This window comes from Mastacembelus armatus, chromosome 4 (genome assembly GCF_900324485.2).
Source record: "Mastacembelus armatus chromosome 4, fMasArm1.2, whole genome shotgun sequence".
In the NCBI taxonomy this organism is placed as follows: domain Eukaryota; kingdom Metazoa; phylum Chordata; class Actinopteri; order Synbranchiformes; family Mastacembelidae; genus Mastacembelus; species Mastacembelus armatus.
The window spans coordinates 24,912,748-24,932,491 of NC_046636.1; the positions used below are offsets into that span (position 1 = coordinate 24,912,748).

The following is a 19,744-nucleotide window of genomic DNA, read 5'->3' on the forward strand; positions in this document are numbered from 1 at the left end:
GTTTTACACTCAAGCCTCTTCTCGTAAAATGCATTATGGTTAGAGCTTAATGAAATAAAACTTAATAAGACTTATTTGTAAAACAAACAAACAAAAACTTCTGTAATTTATTGCAAGGCCTTAACCATAATCGTTTTGTCTAAACCTATCCTCTGATTTGTTCCAAACACTGACAGAGATGGTCAAATGTTCATAGACTCATACTGGTTATAAGGATGGAAGTAACCGTACATGTTGTCATCATTACTATTATTATTATTATTTGGAGAAGTCCATCATGAAGCAAAGTGTTTGTGATGAGGTATATTTGGTCAATTGCCAAAACACAAAGTGTAGTAATGTTGCACAAGATGTGGTCTTTAAAAAGAGATAAGCATCAAAGTGGAGTCTTGTTTCCTAAACAGGAGGTCAGTCCCTTCCTGGTGTGGCAACAACTAACACCTCAAGCTGTCGGGAAACAAGGGTGAAACTCCAGGATTTAAGATCTTATCAGTGACACAATAGCTTTACAAGACTCAATCAACTGAGTGAGAGCCAACAGAAATCCCATACACATATTACATATAACATAGTGTGCACATTTATGATCCTGGTGGGTGTTTGCCAATTGAAATTATAATGTGCTCATGAAAAATGTGAAATTTGAATGACCATAAATAAGTACCACACTGCAGTGGATTGGTTTTTACACAAAGATGCATTTTGCTCACTTGGAGGGGGTTGAAATTGTTTGCAAAAGTGGCAAAACCAAAATGTCATTATGACAAAATCTGATATCATTATTTGTATTACAACATAAAATTAAAATACCAGTGCATGGCATATTACTTTACCTGTTTAATCCTCATGAAAGCCTTATTGTTTATGGATTTAATGTTTAATGTAACATGTTTAATGTTTATTAATTAACCCTCTTTTTTTTGTTAAAGTCCTGAATTCAAAACTTTTAAAACTCTAATATTTACATTATTCTGTGACACGGGTCTGATTAAATATCACCTTATGTTGTTCTGTGGCGTGAACATGGTGACAATAAGCATGCTGTTTTACATTAACTTTCGCACTGTGAATGAACGCGTTTCATACCGTTTGACAAAATTTAGTGTGACTTTGTTCTGAAATGTGATATTTCCGATATTCATAAGCGATGCTTGCAATTTTTGTTATACACCCAATCCTTTGAAACACTGTGTGAGAAGTTATTTTTTTCTATTTACATTATTCAGACAGATGTGTATTAGGTTATTTGTAGGCATATGAGAGGAAACTGTTAAACTATTCATATTTCACCCATGGGTGTCTTATTTCACCTTTCATTTGATCCGGGAGCCTTAGTGTTGTTATTTACAACGCATTGCAGCGTTGCAGTTCTGTCATTGGTTGAAAACTTTGGAGTCTAACATTTCGACCAATCAGACGGAGGACAGTTGAGTGTCGTTGGTCTGTACGTCACATCCGTTTCGACCGACGGCGCGCTGTATGTTTTTTCTAATCGAGGACACCAATCTGCTGTTTTCTATTTTTAATCGATGTCAAAAATACTATGTCGACGTTAAATGAACTCGTAGTACTTGTGTGATATTATGCCCCCCGAACAGAGGTTAGCGTCTCGTATTTATGGTAAGAAGCGACGTGTATTTACCAAGTTAGGCTATTATGCTAACGTTAAAAGTTACGCTGTTAGCAAAACACAAGGTAACGTTAGCTAGCTAACCCGTTGATTGACAGCGGCCACTAATGAAGCTAAAGTGAGTCATTTCCAGGGACTGACTCAGTCACATTGTTGTAAACCTTTCAGTCATTGGGACAGTGGTCCTGACCTCCCCACGGTAAGTGCTCTCATCATGTCCCAAAGCAACACGTCTCTCCTGGATGAGGTGGTGCAGTGGAGTCAGGAAACCTGCCGCCAGGAGCTCAAGTCTGTCCTGCCAAAACTCGCCATATCCTGTATTATACACTGTTATGTCTTCATTTCAGCTTCATTCTTCTAATTTTAAGCTTCAGGTTTTTTTTTTTTTTAACTAATGAGAGTCCAGTGATTTCCAGGTTTTGTAAAGTTTTGAAATTCACAGAGCAGAAAAAACTTGGGAGATTAGATTTGTACTTTTTATGATAAGGGGACATAATATCCGTCACTGTGATTCATACTGAACCCCACCATGTTCAAACTGTCTAAACTTGGTAGTGACTTAAATCAATTTGTTATAATGCTGTGGTTTTCCTTGACTCACGCCACTCTTTGCATCATAAGTCTGAGAGCTGGGATGATCATATACGTAAGTTTTCCTTTCCTAACTCGTAAATACAAACTCCGTATTTTGTGCCTTGAGTACTGTTTGTGGTGAAGTATGACCTGTGCCATTCATATAGGTATACTGAAGATAATTACAGAAATGTTCCTCCCTCATATTCGTTTGTCCGAGCTGGAAGATGAGTGTTTCTCCAAAATCCTACCAGAGGTAAATAACATAAATGTGTATTGTCTTGAGGATCAAGTGTATTTTGTGAATATTCTCAGTAAAGTCTGTTAAACAAGCAGAGTAGTTTACATTGTCTGAACTCAAGGCCATTAGTGTTCTTAAACAGTAATTTTAAGTCATTTAAGTTGCACATTAGACAACATTAGATAATTTAAACAGTTTCTTTGAGTGGAGATGACTTTTCTTTCAACTTTTATAGTTGAGACCAGCAGAAACCCTGAATCACTTTAAATCCACACCTTGGCTTTTCTGCAAAGTTAATCACACTAAATCTTTTGGAAGCTTTGATTGGTCTGTATTATTAAATATATGCAGGTAGAGACAGTGTTTGAGAGCATGATGAAAGAAATTTTGGACCAAGTTGGAGGGCTGTCGAGTCAAAACACTGAACTGTGTGAGTTATTGAGGAACCTTCTGCAGGTACTGTTCTTACTGCTGATTTGGATGTTTCATTAGAAATCTGTGTATTTGGTACCATTAACACCATAGAAGTTTAGTATCTAAAAAAAAACAAAACCTTGTTCTCATGTCAAACTTAACCCAATATTTTGGCTACTGTCATTCAGGCTATGATGCAGATAATTGATGCACTATCTGCTTGTGTGCACTACGTTGGCTCATTTGAGGAAGCCCCTGTTCTGGATGCTATCCGCTCGTTACCAACTTGTATCCTGAAAGTCCTGAGGGAAACGTTTCAGCACTGCAAGGTCAGTCTGTCAGTTCACTTATGTTCTTATTGTGTATTGTCATTAGACAAGAAGTGCAACAAAATTAAACCATGCGTATACAAGCTGAAGAGGAGTGGGCTCAGCAAACAGCCCTATGGGGAACCAGTTCTTAGTCTGATGGTAGACAAGCAGTGGGGCCTATTTTGACAGTTTGACGAGTTTGTGCGTAAGTCCCTTATCCAGGTACAGGTGGATGGGGGGAAATCCAGGCAGTTTAGATTGTTGGTGATCTGCTGCAGTCCATTCCACACCTGCCAAATGTTGTTATGAGCCAGGTGCTCCTCTCTCTGTCCTGTAGTCCTTCTTAGCTGTTTTGATGCCTCTCCTTAGTTCTGCCCTGGCTCCACTTTACTGGCTCTTATCAGTTGACCTGAATAGAGTTTCATGCTTTTAAAAGGGACTGTACCTCACTTGTCATCCAAGGGTTAGTATTGGAATAAACCTGTATGTGCTTGGTTACAGTCACATTATCAGTGCAGGTCTTTATGAAGAATACAACAGTTTCAGTGAATTCATCTAGGTCCTAATGTTCAAATATATTACTGTTGTTATTAAACCTGTTTACACTGCAGTTTAAACTAATCTACATCCATGAAATACTTCAGTGAAAATGTATTTAAAAAAACAAGATGTTGTCCACAGGAGAGTGAGGTCATTTACTGTGGCCGTCTGTCTCTGGTGGCAGACCTGCTGCAGAGACTCTTCAAGGAGGCCTATTCCCTTCAGAAGGGTCTGCTGGAGCTTCTGGACAGGATCTCGCTCGACAGCAGTGCCTCAGAGGAGGAGGTCTCTGACATTGTTACAGGTGTGTGTTGGTTTGTATACACATATATATCCCTCTGTGTTTTACTGCCATGCTCTTTGTTCTATAGCCTTTCATATATTTTTAAAATTTTCCTCAGTGATTCATAGCCTGCTGGATATCTGCTCAATTATCTCCAACCTGGATATGGCACTGCATGCAAACACATGGAAATTCCTCATCAAGTCAGTAAAGCAGGCTCTGAAATTGACACTTATTCTTTTATTAATGTCATACAGTCTGTCATACTTTGCTAGAAGAGTTGAATACATTGAATAGTTCATTTTCTACCTGAGTGACTTATTTTAAATGGCTAATACTCTGTTCAGACAGAGTCTGAAATACCAGTCTTTGGTGGAGGAACACCTGCACCATGGTGCCATCAGCACCAGCCTGTGCGAGAACTTGTTGGCCTTTTTTCACAACAGTTTGGAGCTGGCTGAACAGATAAAAGATGCTGGTCTGCAGGTAGGAAAGCTTGGATTCCTAAAAAAAAAAAAGAAATATATATATTATTTATAGTTTTTTATTTTAACCTATGTCTTGTTTAAAATTTGAAAAAAAGTGTGATTTTTTTTTTTTTTGTTTTTTTTTTTATTGGTCTCAGCATAAGAACTGTATGTATTTGTGTTTTTTGTCTTGGCTGGCCTGATACTGTCAGGAATCACCACAATGGTGGATATTCTTGTCACTGTTATATTTTATTGTATCCTGTGTATAGAAGTCATGATGTGTATTTCTGTGTTGTATACCTGTATACTTAGAAATATTTGTTTATTGCATGTAAGGTTAAAGATTGACTTGATCTTTCTCACCTTTTGAATTATTGCTTTTGTGTCCTTTTTAAAGGAGGCGACCCAAAGCCCAGAGTACAAGCTGTTCCAGAAAACTGCAAAGATGTGCAGATTTTTTGCCAACACTTTGGTTCATTACATAAAGGTACAAACAATAGGATCTGCTTGCATTTCATTTGGCTCTGGCCTAAAAATCTGACAGTTAAATTTAAAAAAAAATTCTACTATAAACTTACACACCATTATTCTTCTAACAGGAATTCAAATTTTTTCTCACAAAGTATTGTACCTGCTTTCACCAACTCTACCTACAGATTGTCAGGTATGTGTGGTGCACCTGTGGTTTCAAGAAGCAAATTTAAACTGCATTTTATCCTTTGTGGTGACACTATTGAGCATTGTAGAAAAATGCAATCTCAGATCATAATGTCTTTCAGTAAGTTCCCTCCTAGCTTGTCTGCTCCGACACTGCCCGCGGCTCTGTCCGAGGAGCTAAACGCAGCAGGTCTGGTTCCCATGGATGCCCTCCTGCTCCAGCTGTTGCCTTTAAGGCCATTTGCTGAAGTTGTCCTGCAGCAGAACATGCGTGAGTTTGCCATTGCTCCCACGCAGGATTGATAAATGCTTTCCTGTTTGTCTTTGCAATGTTTACATTATTTTATAAACGTTTCTCGGCTGTGTACTAGTTCCATTTCCCACCTTTTTGTTTTTTAAATATAAAATATATATTAATTAAATGTACAGTATAAACCTATCAAGACAGGTATTTAAGTGTTTGTCACTGTAACAGACAACAATAGAGGTCTTGTAATGGTGGATATAAATTAAAGTACAGCTTGGGAACATCACTCAATAAGTTTATCAAGAAGGACAGTGTTAGTCATGTACATCTTCTGATCATTTTCTGGATTGTCTTCACTTTTCATAGCCAATCCATGAAACTAGATCCACATCGGCGCTAATACCACTCATATCATCCTCACATTATTAATATGATGTATGTGAATCTTGTTCATTTCCACAAATAACTTGAGGTGCGTTGAGGATACACAGTTGCTGACTTTTCTGTTTTTCACCATTAATCCACTGAAGATAGACATCGCTGACAAAATGTGGGGTTGACTAGCTTATTCAGGAAAATGTTGGTTGTATGTTCTTACTCAGAACATGTTAACATCACTTTGTAGCTGCTGACACATGGATTCTGCCACAATATGCAGCTTACAGTGTTAGAATGACCCTTATGTTGTTTGTCTTCAGGGTTAAGTCCGGAGCATAAACTTCCTCAGTGTGTTTTGCTGGTGAATGTCCTGGATCAGCTGCCCTCACAGCCAGAGGAGACACTGCAGCTTTGGCACATTGGCAGCCAGTTCTCAGAAGAAATACCAAGGTGATAAAAAGTTTTTTTTTTTTGTTTTTTTTTAATTCCTTTGCTTTAAAGCAAAGACCAGCAGTTTGCTCGTCTGGCAACTGTTTATGTAACCATGTCCCTCACATTATGGATTATTTTTCTTTTAAAAAGAGTAAATCAATTTCAGCCCCATCAAAATGTGATCTCGGTTTAGCTATTTGCATCATTCTAACATCCCAGCCAACAGTTTGAAGAGTGTGTATGAATGTTTGCATCATTTTGATGCCTGAAAAAAGATGAAACATTATGTGTTTAAGATTGAGTTTTGATCTGACAAGACCATCGTAACCTCTGTAGTGTAGTCTTTTTTTTTTATGCTAACCTAAAGGCTAAAAGGTTTTTTCCTTCCTCTCTGTCTCCAGGCTTCCTCTCTATCAGGCTTTGTTCGCTGGTTTCCGTCGTTGCTATACTGAGCGTAGGGTACCAGTGCTCTTTCCAGGGGTGATGATGAAGGGTCAGGCTCAGGCCCAGGTCACCCTGCACCATCACATCTGTGTGCATCTCTGTGCCAGCGTGGCTGCGCTTCCTCCAATGTACTTCCCCGTGCTGGTGAGGTCTGCACACAAAACCACATACACTATGTAATTAGGGACATCAGTAAAGGTGATTTGGTATTGTTTTGGAGGTCAGGTCATGTGATGCAGCACCCTATCACTCTCCTTGGCCCTTTAGCCTTTACATAGCCTAGTGGATTGTTTTGGAAGATGGTCTCACTAAGTACAAAACCAGATGGGATGGTGCATCACTGCAGTGTCATAAAAGTCATGCTGGTTAAATGAGCCTTGAATTCTGAATAAATCTGCAACATTGTCACAGAGGAAGCACTCCCACGCCATCCCACCTCCTCCTTCATATGCAGATACCGTCTTTCTGTGTTTCACAAATACATGTCAGATGGAAGCAACAGTCTCAAATGTGGACTCATTGTACCAAATGGTCTAATGGCTATTTGTTATGTTAAGGCCAACAGGGCTACTTTAAGGAATCTGAAATATGAAGAAAGAATCTGAATTAGAAATACTAATTGGGAGATTGTTTAAAAAAAGCATTTAAACACATTTTTACTTGTGACATAATTTCCTATGTTCTTCATATAATTGGTGCTAATGTACTATTTAGATCTTTGGCTGGTCCACTTTAAGACAGAGGTCAGAGACTTGTCCTGAAGTCATACTAGAGTTCCCTGCACACTTCAGCAGGGTCTGACCAGGGGGTTTAAGTTCTGTCTTGTCAGACCGGTGTCTTTTCTTTTTTTTAATGTAAAGTGCCTTGAGATGATTGTATTGTGATTTGGTGCGATACAAATAGAATTGAATTGAATTGAATTGAAATGAAAGGTCTCTGAATGTTTGTATGCAGTTTGACAAACTCCAAGTGGGCTTTCATATGTCTTTTACACAGCTGCTCTACTGTTGTTTTGTCAAATATGCCAGAGGGCATGAAAGTTAAACAGTGTTTTTTTTTGTATTAATTTTGCAAGCTTTTAATGTCAACATTGGCCTGGAAAGTAGAAGAAACACTTTCATTTCACATCTAAACAGATTGTTGCCATGGTTTTTGGGGCAGGATTTCCCGTCATTCAGAGAATCTCTTTTACTTTTACTTTATCAGCATCTGTTAAGTTCTTTAATGCCTTGTTTACTTTAAATTCATACCATCCACCTCTCCTCTATGTCTGGCTTCCTTTACTCTTTATCTCTCTCTTGCAGGAGCGCTCTTTGGTTGATGCTGTGCTGCAGGCTGATACACAGACAGCTTTACTGGCCACAGATGTGTGGTGCTTTACAGCTCGGTAAGAGTGTGGAGTAACACGTCACTATTCATCATATCTGGCTGGATTTTCCTTTATTAGTCAGCATTTATGTCGAATTGTTTAGATATAATTGGGATCAGTAATGGTGCACTATTGTATTTTGATCAATACTTGCTGTTACCGTGTATCACAAACATTACAGTACATGTGAAACCCCTATAGACTTCTTACAGCTACTGTATAAGAATTTTAAACATGTAGGCAAATGTTTGTCTTCTCTGATTTCAGGTATGGCACAGCTGAACTTTGTCTTCATCACGTCCTCCTCATTGCTCAGCTGGTGGGTAGAAACCGAGCAGATAAACAATACACTTGAGACAATAGGTTTTGAGCTTTTATTTAAATTTGAAAGAGCAGTCACAACAAGCAGCACTTCACCACCTGTTTCCAGACATCATTTATAAAGATGCTCAGTAGAGTGTAATGTGCACTTGTTATATTGAGCAAAGATACATATCAATTCTGTCATTATCTTGAGTATACACCTTAAAGTCATGGATGTTTTTTCATCTGTGACTTCATCCTGAGCGCTTACTAAAATCACTCAAATTCCTCTTCTGTGGGGTTTTGGATTGGAGCACTCATTTGTTTTCTGTGACACTGAGGTGACGGTGTGTGTTTGTTGAACATTATGTAACGATGCCATCATTAAGTTGGATTCCACTTCTGCTCTGATATCTGGGTGGCTTCTAGGCGGCTGTGGCAAAGGAAGTTGAGCCGAAGGGTCGAGGTTCGATCCATGGCATCTCTACTCAGTGTATCTTTGGGAAAGTCACTGAAACCCAAGTTGCTCCCGGTGGCTGTTCTGTCGTTGTGTGTGTGCATGTGAATAGGTGAATGGGCTGACAGTGTAAAAGTGCTTTGAGTGTAAAAACATGTCATTTACCATTTCACTCCTGTTTAGCCTTTACACTAGTCTACATCTCTGATCTACTTCTGCCCTCTTGTCTTTTAGGTGAAAACCTGCACCGCTGAGTGTTTCCAGTCGCTGCACCTGGGCCTGCTGCTCAAACGCATGGTTTTCCTCATGACTCCAAACCACCAGGTTAGAAACACTAAAAACTGACATACTTTTTTTTTTTTTTACAATTTCATGAAGTACTCTAGGGTGTCAGTGAACGCATGTATGCATGCAGTGTTTTTCACAATTTTTCATTGAAAGTCAGTCACTGAGTATTCACATTCATTAACATTAAATGTGATAGGTCAGAAACACAGATATACCAAATAAGATGACAGTAGGAGAAAACAGTGACCTAAACAGTGAAAATTGTGTGGACTGAATACAATATATCAGATCATATCAGATTTAAACTACTGACAAAAAATAGTGTGTATAAGATCATTCAGTGCCTTTTACACAAATACTCATATCTCTATGCTTATTCCATTCACTGACACCTCCCCCCTTACTATGTCTTTGTCTAAAAAAGAGATATAGGAGCATAACCTTGATATAAAGTGATTTCTCATAAATTAATCGTTAATTTTCCAGATGGAGCTGGTCATGCGTTATCCACCCTCTGACGTGGAAAACCTTCCAGTGTGGCGCCATGTCCTGTTCAGGGCTCTTTCACGCGATGCCTGTCATCAAGTAGAGTCTGATATCATTGGCCTTACTCAAAAAGCTTTGGCCGACTGGCAGAATGGAGGGTTCAAACTGGGACAAGTAAACAAAATGGTGAGGACAACCTCCGGTAGCAGCAGAAACAAGCATGTGACGCAGTAAACTATTGCTGTATTGTTCAAGGCATTGTTAAATGTGTTTACCCTTCATTATATATCCAAATGGGACAAAGGAACTGCAGTGATTGATATGATCTGATACATGGAGGGAAAAAAGAGGTACAGACATCAAGGGCAAGGCTGCAGAATAATGCCTGTCCTTGTGTACTGAAGAGAAAGTGGGTAGATGACAAATGGCCTATTAAGAATAAGATAACTTTGTTCCCATGGATAAAAATGGACACGGATAAGGTTGATGTTATTGACCTCTCTACTTCATCTGACATCTGAGTAGGAACCAGGTAGATGTTTTAAGGTTTTATATCTGGTATAAATACAGATTTGATGCTCAGAATCATTTTTAGTTTTTATTATTTTGATTTTATATGCGTTTCTCCTTACCTTTTGTAGTGATAGTTAAGATCATAAAAAACTTATGTGCAGGTGAAAGGTTATCAGAAAAGGAAGAGGAAATTTAAAAAGGCATGAAGGCAAAAAAGATGTATTTACAAAGTGCCTCCGGTTTTCAGAATGCAGTGCTCTTGCCCCTCCTAGTGGTGATTCGAGGGCTGTCCTCTCCTGAAGAAGAGTGCGTGTTGTCCATAACAAGGATGGTCACACAGCTCTGGTTACGAATGAATCCAGATCAGGTGAGATCTAAATACACACATGCGCACACACAGATGTAGTAGAAATGCCTGACTGTAAACTGTCATACTCCAGGTGCAGACCCACCCTGTGCTCCAGCGTACTGTGGAGCTGCTCCTGTCCATATCTGCCATTTTGGTTAAACACATTGAACCTCAAGTCATTTGTCAGGTATCATATTAGTTTTCACAGTTCACTATAAACAGATAGCAAACACCTCTGTTCACTGCTGTGTGTGTGTGTGTGCATGCGTGTGTGCGCTCCAGGCTTTGCTGTGTGTGGATGCTCTGGTGTCTCAGGAGTGTGTGGATCAGCTGCTGCTGGCTGCTCTGGAGTTCCTCTCCTCCCTAGGGAAGATCTTTGTCCCCCCTGACACACAGGTAATGAAACCAGAACATTGGAAATGAGAAACCTAATTTTACTTCCTTGCACTCCTTACTAATGGTCCCACAAGGAAAACTATTTAGTTCTATTTTGTCAATTCTCATTAGCTGTTTATTTAGAAAATATCAGTTATCATTTGATGATGTTGACTGGCTTTCTGCCTCAACAATCATGTAGTAAATATGCAGTTTGAAACATTACTTCTGGATTTTTACTTGAAAATACTGAAATTCAAAGTCTACCATAAAAATATATTTATTTTCTGACTGGCTGTTTGGTCCCAACAGAGTCAAATTTTGCCGAGGCTGAGTAGCCTGTTTGGAGTCCTGCTGGCAGACAAGTCCTGGCTTGTACATCAGCATGGCGTGGAGGCCTTTTCTCATTTTGCAGAGGTATGACAAGTACTCCACTGATGCCACTAATTTTTCAGATGTACAGCCATGTACAGTTGATGCGTTAACATTATGTTGTTCTTTTGATATTTAAGATTACAAACCACGAGGAAGTCATTTCCCAGAGTTTGTGCGCAGAAGAAACCAAGGCCAAAGTGGTGAATTATCTTACTAAGGTAAGAGACGCCAACATATTGTAATAATGATGTGCCTAAAATAAAACAAATGTAAAGGGGACTGTGTTTTGTTGTAGACTGTGAATGCACAAGAAGACGTGGAGTCTCGGCTACAGAGACTCAAGCTGGAGACGCCAGTTCTTGAGCAACACAATGACAAACTGGAGAAAAACAAAGAAAATGTTCCTGACAAAGTGGCTGCTGACACTGTTACTGATGCAGAGGTTAGTAACATTGTTAAATTAGCTTTAATGCATTCACAGGCTTTATAAATCCATGCATGTGCACAGCCTTGCTTCATCTGCACTGTCATAAGTATCTGAAAGCTAACCACTTGAAAACCAACAAGTAGTAAATATTGCATATTATTTTTCACCTTTGAACTGACAGAAGACACTGGGAACGTTAAGACTAAGACACAAAGAAAAGAAATGGGGACATTATGGGTATCACTGAGGTTGAATTTTGTACTTTGACTTTGGTTGAAAGCTCACCTCTTTATTTCTCATCCACTGATCAGCCACAACATTACAACAACCTGACTAATATTGTGTGGGTCAACCTCATGTCACCAGAACAGCCCTGTCCTGTAAGTTGCACGGTGGGACCCCCATAGATCACTCTACACTAGGAGACCAAGGCACCACCTTGAACTTTGTCATGTTCTTCAAATCATTCCTGTTTGCAGCAGGGGGCGTTACCCTGCTGAAAGAGGCCACTGCCATTAGGGAATACTGAGACAGTTTGTGCTACAGTAGCTATTCTGTGGAATCAAAACAGACTAGACTTCACTCCCAACCATGAGACTTTTGCCAATTGAACCAGTTGTCCTCTCCCTCGTCAGACTCAACTTCAAAAACTGACTTCACTTGCTGCATAGGATAATCAATTCACGTTCCCTGCCAGAGGTTTTAATGTTGTTGCTGATCAGTGTATACTTTAATATGCAAGTTATGATTTGAATGTTTGTATTTCCAAATGTATTTAATATTTAAACTTGACATGTGAAAACATTGATTCCCCTTGTCATTATTCTTCTCTCAGCCATCCCCAAAGAGAGCTCGGCAGGAAACCAGCACGGAGGAAGAGTACAGACGCTACATCCAGACAGCTGAGAGTGCTTTGAAAGCCCTTCAGGCCCTCACTGAGGGTAAAGTTGACACAGCTTCACCACCTCAACAGTGGCTGGAGTCTAAGCTGCAGGAGCTGCAGAGCCTCATAGCTCACATCAGTACAGCCAGACACACAACCTAGCTACTCCAAATTGTGTTCCAGCCCCCGATATTTACGTTCTGTACAGAAAATCTCCTGAATGAGCCCGGGCCTGTCGAAGTCTGTACCTTTGCTGCTACAGAGAATAGCTTTTTACTTTTTTAAAACTGTTATTAAACTTGTTTCAATACAAAAACATTGATTTTTCTTTTTTTAAATCATAAAGTCCAATCGGAGTCCTCCCTAGCTAGGAAGTTGAGACACAGTGTGGCTAAGGCCGACATCCTGAGTTTGAGGCTGTTAGTATGGTCTTGGATGAAGCATGCTGTCAGTAGCCCTGAATATCTACAATAACTTTGTATGGTAAAGCTACAAAACATAACTAGTGTAAGATAGAACTTGGGTCATATTTGATAGAGTAAACTCTTTATTTTACCAGCAACCAAAACCAACTAATAAATTACGTATTTTCTATTTCACATTTATTCAAAGTGCAAGCCTTCTGTAACTTAAACCGGACACGTTTTGGACAAGTCTCATCTTTCCAAAAGGTGCATCTTGATCTCCATGCCAGTGGTGATGTTGGCACAATTAAAAAAGTAGCCGATAATCAGCGTGACATTTACCTTTGATACTAGTCACCTCAAAATGAATGGAGGGCCTAATCAGTTCACAAGCAATTAAGAATGGCTTCATTTCATATCCAAGTCTAGCACCATCTATTGAGATTCCAGTCTTTCCAGTTCAAAAGCAAGTTACCTTAACCAAATTAAAAGTCCCGCAACCAAGAGATTATGACATTAAAAAAAGAATTAAAAAAAGCTCAGCCCATATCTGTCATTATTCTTACTATACCATGTTGTTAAATGCGGACTGGAGAAATTCCCATCAAGTGGTGCATACTTTAGGATTTGTTTTCCTCAGTGGTCAAGTCTTTATGCTCCAGATGAAGCTGATGGATCAATCATCATCACCAGGAATTCTCATCCTCCCAATTTAGGTCTCCTACATCTCCCCAGCCATCTGCATCCATCTGTGAAAAAAGAAAAATGTATGATGTAAACAAAAAAAAACAACTTGTAATTTATGGATGTATATGGAGTCATTAACTATATGAAAAATAAAATATATATTTACAAAATATATTCTTTTAATCTTTGAATGGGCTGCCACAATTTATTAACCTCGATCCACCTTACCTTTATACTACCCTGTTTTCAGAGGGGTTTTCTTCCTGACTAAACATAGTAATGCTAATTTCATGCAGTGTTTAAAGCAGTAGGAATTAAGAATAATAGAAATATACTACGCAAATTTAAGTGTTTTTCAGAGTTTTCCTGTGGGAAACTACAGTTTTATCTCTTGTCTCTAAAATGAAACACTGAGGAGAAAAATATACAGAGCTTCTCAACCTTATAAACATGTATACTCTATAATGAGGGACTGGAAGTAGCATTAGCTTCAGCTTTAGGTACCTCCTTAAACTGTATGTAAATACTGCTGAAACTGTTCAGGCACAATAATTTGCCTATCAAAATCCCAGAGAATACAAGACCACACACAAATTCACTCACCTCTGTCAGGTTGGCAGCTGCAAACTTGGCTGTGAGTGTTGCAGTATCGATGGATGAGTCCACCATTAGAGATTTAGTGTTTTCTGATGACACTGTACATAGTCCAGTGTCACTCGCCCCGTTCTCTTCCAGTGGCAGCAGAGTTGGAGAGGACACCTTGATGTCTGGCACCATGTCAGCAAATAAATCCAGCTCTGGGTCTTGTTCTACTTTTTTTCTTACTTTAATAGTGAACTCCTCCCCCAGACCTCCTACTCCTCGATTCTTTTGTGGCACTGTAGATTTGGGTATTAGGTTTAATGGACTGTGGGATTTCTCAGAGCCCTGCTCTTCTTGAGCCCAGCCATTGTCCCATGAGGAGGTCGTGTTGTATGTGGATTGTCTCACTGTTGAGGTCAATTTGAGTGGGTTGGAGGATCCCAGTCTCAGTGCTTCCAGGCCATGGTTAACAGGTGTAGTAGTAGTAGTAGTAGGACTAGTAGTAGTAGCAGTGGCCCCTCTGTGTGTTGTGAGTATAACTGGGTCTGATAAAGGAGCTGTAGGGGACAGATCTGAGGTAGGTTCAGTGTCCTCAAAGTCATCCCATGGCTCCTCTTCCATGTTTTGCTGTGAGAGCGGCAGTTTGCTTCTGAGTGAATCTGCTGCCTCTGAGGTCTGGATGTGGATCTGAACCGACTGCCTGGCTGTGTTCTCAATTTCTTCAGAGTCATTCCAGTCAGGCCAATCATCTACTGGGCCTTCTAGTCTATCTGGCTGCTCTGGGCTATATGACACTGGCTCCGTCTCACTATCATGATGAAGGCCATTCAATGGTAGAGACATCTCTCTATCACCTGAAACACATAACAGAAGAGACAGACTGACCTTCATGTGCAAAAGCATCATGGTGAATCTAAGCAATGGTATGTATGAGGGTGTCATATACCTGATATTTTTGCCAGGGGGTAACTTCTTGAAGTCTCCCTACTGCTCACACCCGTATTACCCAGCACCAGGTCTTTAGTCCCTGATGGCCTGGGAAATAAATTCAAGCCTTTGGAAGGCTGAGCCAGCTGAGGGTGGCTGCCTCCAACTATATGGACAGGTGAAGCTTTCAAAAAAAAAAAAAAAAAAGAAAAGCAAAAAACAGGGTAAGCTTATAGTTGACGACATGTAGCTTTTTTACGTTCAAGTAATCAATGAATGGTTTGCTGTGTGTGTGTATATATATATATATATATATATATATATACACACACACACACACACACATATATATATATATATATATATGTATATACATATACATATACATATATATACATACATATACATATATATATACATACATATACATATATATATACATACATATACATATACATATATATATATATACTTAAAACACATACTTCATTACAGTAACGTGTGTATGTAACTAATTCGTTACTTTCCACCCTGCTTTTAATTGTCTGCATTTAGACTTTTTAATAGTAACTGTTGACATGTTATTTATGCTATTTATTTTATTGACTGAGTGCCTTTATCTGTTATATTTTATAGTGAAATTTCTATGTTAAAGCTAATATAAGAGCTGCAGGACAATCTGAATTTCCCCCATGGGGGCTGATCCAACAACTTCAATTTAGTTATTGTCATTGTTAGTTTGGTGTTGCTTACTTTCAGGTGTAGCCTCTGTAGACTTGGTGAAGTTGGGTGTGGTGCGTTTAAAGACCTTGGTTCTCTCTCCTCCAACCACCACTTGAGCCCCAAGCAATGGCACCAATATTGCCAGACTCTGCAGCGTCATGGCAACCAGGGAATCATTGGTGTCTCTCATTCCTAACAAAACCTGCATCCAGGGACCGAAAGGCATTATGTAGCTAACTAAGAGAAAACGTTAATTTCAAATTAAAAAACATTAAGTACTTTTTATTCCTTTCATTTTTTTTTTTTTTATCATGCTCAGTTTTAGGTATCGGACAACAGGTTGACACTGTAGGAGTAAACCAGGTTTACCAACCAACCAATATTAAAAATTGTGTTTCTGTGTCAACATTTCACCTGAGGTAGGATCTGGATTTTGAGTTCATCGTGAGAGAAGAACTCCGCATAGATGTGGATGTGAGCCAGCAGCACTATCCGGACATGTTCCTCATTGACCTTGAAAAGCTTGAGAAGCTGTGGAATCACATGTTTACGGTAAAGGGATACAGACAGCAGGCAATCCTCACTGCTACCACTGCTACAATCTGTTGACACAGACAAAGAGGAGCATAAGCACTTCAGCATACTTGTAGATTTACACAACAGTTCTACCAAACAGATGCAGTATTCGTGGAGGTATTATTGGCAGCAAAAGAAACAGTCTAACAAAAGGCTTTCTTACCCTTCTTTGGCCTTAGGAGATGAGGCAAGAAGCTTTTAACAGCCATGGGTTCTGCAAAAACGAGAGAGTTGAGAAGTTTGGGGACTAGGCGTGCAGCTACCAGCTCTTCAGGGAGACTCTGGACCCGGTCTAGAAGAAACCTATAACACACACAACAAATGTGTCAAGGCAAAATGGGTTATTTAAACTTTAAAATTTATATATTACTTCTGAATTTCCCCCATGGGGGATGAATAAAATATCTATCTATCTACCTTCCTAATTGTGTTTACCATTTACATACAATAGAACAAATACTGTATGTGGACTGACAGAGAAAGACCCATGAAAACACAGCACATTAATATCAAATCAGCACACTGACCACACAAGATCATATGCAAAATAAGAAGACCATATTGTTTCTCACTTAAAGAATTCGTTCTTTTCTTCTTCTGTTTTCAGGGTGAGGCTCTTCAAAAAATTCATCACTTCTAGAAAGTCATTCCTAGACATAGGGGGAAAAAAGTGTTTGAAAACAAGTCATTTTTGGTATGCACCGATAACAGCAAAAGCAAACACGTCCATACAAACCTGAAAAAGTCATGAGTCAGCAAGGAGCTGAGTGGAGGTCTAGACAAAGGGTCAGAGTTCAGCAGGCCAACCTGCAGGGTCTTCGTCAGACTGTCTGATAACTCCTGTGACACTGGAAACAACCCAGAGTGGGATTATCAAGTCTCTGAAAAGGTACATACAGCTAAAACCTGACGAGATGCAACATAAGGGTTGTGGTCATATAAACAAAGCCAACATCAAAAAATTGCTGATGTCATACCATTTCTGTTCTAGTGGCATATGCATTAGGATGATGCACAAATTCATATGACGTGCCTAAACAATGCAAATGTAACTGTTTGGCCAGCCAGATGCATAGGTTTACTATCAATTAGGCTCTGAGGCCTAGGCTAGCAAGTCAGCTAATGCAAGTTCTACCAATATATATATATATATATATATATATATATATATAAATAATCAGAGCCACAAAAACATTGCACACAAAGAATTATAGGTCCATGTTCACTCATTTAAAGCATATTTACTTGAAGTTACAATGTCAAACACAAACACAAAAAATACCAAAATATGCAAGAACCAAATCTGCATTTTTCCCCCCAAAGAACAGTGATGTGACTCATGTTAGTTACAGTTTTAAACAGCATCTGCTGTTAGGAACAGTCTACGTCAGTAGAAAGGTGGTATACCCCTAGGAATGTGCAGCCAGGGAACCAGCATATGCCACTGGAACAGCAGTGGTATGTTATCATCCACTTTCCAATCTCAGTGCTGCTGGGACATAAGATCATCTTTACTCACCATAGCCATTAAGCAGAGGAATAAGGGTCTCCACCATCATTCCGAAAGAGTAACAGTCTCGAGAGTGAGCGTGTTTGTCTGGAAGCATTTTAAACCCCTCAACCTGGAAACAGCAGGTTTTGTAAGAATGTGTGAAGGAAAAGAAGATTTCATCTATTCGATGTTATGACTTTTGACTGACCTGTTCTTCTGGAGGAACACAGCTGGGCTCTCTCACATTCTGAATGCTTCTGAGAAACTGAGGAGTTGAAGAAAACCAAAAATCAAAACACAAAACTGATATATACTCCTATCTGAGCCTTAAAATATGTGCCTGTGGGGAAAAAAGACATGGACAGACTGCATTTTATTTATACTACCTCTGGAGTTGCTTCAGAGAATTTGCAGACAGTTTCCATCCCTCCCAGTTTCCAATGACCATCTTCACTAACAAATACAGATGAAATGTAGACATTGTTGTGGCTTGATTTGCCCTGGGTGAGGAGAACAGGTTAGAAATATATGCACCCTTCACAGACAAAGGGATAAATACTAAACCAAACACCCTCAGAATTTACTTTCTATAATGATTTCTCAGACAAATTTGATTTTGTTTCTATTGTTACATTATTTAACTACATGCATTAGGATAACTGCTCATGGGTCATTTGGGAGCAACAGCAGCAACGTCCTCTTGTTTTCTGCTCACCCTCTCATGCAGAAAGACAAGAGCCTGTAGAAGGTCATAGATGCCTGCACATATTTCCTCTGGAGATAGACTATCCAGCAGCAACTCCAGGGGCTGCACACGCTCGGTCACCAGGTGGATGCCACCGTCCTGCACCGAGCAGGACAGGAACCGCAGCAGACATGGGTGCCTCAAGGTCTTCAGGTGCTGCAGGAAATTAAAGACTTTCTATATTTACTAGGAAAAGCGAATATTGTGCAGCTGATGGATGATCCATGAATAGAAAATGATTATACAGCTTCAGTGCCAAAACTGCTGATTCACTAATGAAATTAAATGCACAAATGCTGTGTATAGAAAGCTAAAAGACATTTCTCTGTGGCTTCAGTTTTACACTGCAAAGAAAGATTTCTTTCTTTCATAACGCAGATATTGGGATTCTGTGTAACTACCTTTGCGGCTTTGTTGACTTTATCTTCATTGCCCCGCTTGTGGACAAACACGGATGCGGGCTTTCCGTCCTGGAGCACCGCAGAGTACATGGTGAGTCCAGAGGGCAGGGTGAGGAGCGGCTCCTCCAGGGTGCAGCTTCGCACCGCGCTGCTCTCTGCACCCATGGCAGGGCCCGCTCCACAACCTACAGGTCAATGGTGGGGGGACAGAGGGACGTAAAACACGCAAGATAAACGTGATATGTAGCAATGGCAGGCTGTGAGTCTTTAAATTTAAAGGCGAGACGTCCACATACTGACACCTGGAAGTTAGCTTCTGGTGTTAGCGTCTAGCTGGCTAACCTCAGCGCTACGTTAGCCAGCTTGTCATTGCTAGGCTTCTCGGTCGCTTTTCCACCAACAAAAAATCATGTTACCCAGACCGTGATACCGTGATACAAAATTAACAAAGAGTTCCCCCCCCCCTAAAGTTATCAAACTGTAGAAAAACACAGCACAGCTCCTCTTCACAGCGTGTCAAATCAACGACGCTAGCATGAAGCGAAAGCTGCGCTGTAAACATGGACACTTCCCGTAAAAGACCAAACCACCGAGTAGGGGACATATTTATCACCAAAAGAGTTTAGAATGCGTCAATGATGTTGTTTTCGTTAAAGTTGTGTTTGTATATTTATCATCGAAAGGTTTCATATAATTTATCTATAGGACACTACACTAATCGGTTTAAATGAACCTTTGAAATTCACGCACAGCCACAAACAC

General features: G+C 39.7%; 2 protein-coding genes across 5 annotated transcripts; one reads left to right on the forward strand and one right to left on the reverse strand.

Moving 5' to 3' along the window:
• The first annotated feature begins 1,468 nt into the window (after window positions 1-1,468).
• Window positions 1,469-12,852, forward strand: firrm (fignl1 interacting regulator of recombination and mitosis). Of its 2 annotated transcripts, XM_026305388.2 has the most exons (25): window positions 1,469-1,620; window positions 1,799-1,940; window positions 2,237-2,276; window positions 2,371-2,459; window positions 2,796-2,900; window positions 3,047-3,187; window positions 3,851-4,013; window positions 4,111-4,195; window positions 4,340-4,478; window positions 4,860-4,949; window positions 5,062-5,126; window positions 5,242-5,390; window positions 6,065-6,194; window positions 6,578-6,764; window positions 7,925-8,007; window positions 8,257-8,308; window positions 8,984-9,073; window positions 9,524-9,709; window positions 10,284-10,403; window positions 10,477-10,572; window positions 10,668-10,781; window positions 11,073-11,177; window positions 11,273-11,353; window positions 11,431-11,577; window positions 12,398-12,852. In XM_026305388.2, the coding sequence occupies exons 2-25, from the start codon at window positions 1,845-1,847 to the stop codon at window positions 12,605-12,607; spliced, it is 2,763 nt and encodes a 920-aa protein (XP_026161173.1). In that variant the 5' UTR covers window positions 1,469-1,620; window positions 1,799-1,844; the 3' UTR covers window positions 12,608-12,852. The 2 variants fall into 2 exon arrangements, with proteins under 2 accessions (XP_026161173.1, XP_026161172.1); XM_026305387.2 differs by having other exon boundaries at window positions 1,469-1,940.
• A 122-nt stretch (window positions 12,853-12,974) lies between these two features.
• Window positions 12,975-19,730, reverse strand: scyl3 (SCY1-like, kinase-like 3). Of its 3 annotated transcripts, none has more exons than XM_026305393.1 (14): window positions 19,716-19,730; window positions 18,983-19,167; window positions 18,552-18,737; window positions 18,223-18,336; window positions 18,045-18,101; window positions 17,864-17,966; window positions 17,081-17,192; window positions 16,917-16,994; window positions 16,508-16,647; window positions 16,183-16,370; window positions 15,799-15,970; window positions 15,065-15,229; window positions 14,140-14,972; window positions 12,975-13,598 (listed from the first exon to the last, which is right to left on the reverse strand). In XM_026305393.1, exons 2-14 carry the CDS (start codon window positions 19,145-19,147, stop codon window positions 13,536-13,538), a joined length of 2,376 nt encoding a protein of 791 aa, XP_026161178.1. In that variant the 5' UTR covers window positions 19,148-19,167; window positions 19,716-19,730; the 3' UTR covers window positions 12,975-13,535. The 3 variants fall into 3 exon arrangements, with proteins under 3 accessions (XP_026161178.1, XP_026161176.1, XP_026161177.1); XM_026305391.1 differs by lacking the exon at window positions 19,716-19,730 and adding an exon at window positions 19,285-19,547; XM_026305392.1 differs by lacking the exon at window positions 19,716-19,730 and adding an exon at window positions 19,279-19,547.
• Window positions 19,731-19,744: the final 14 nt, after the last annotated feature.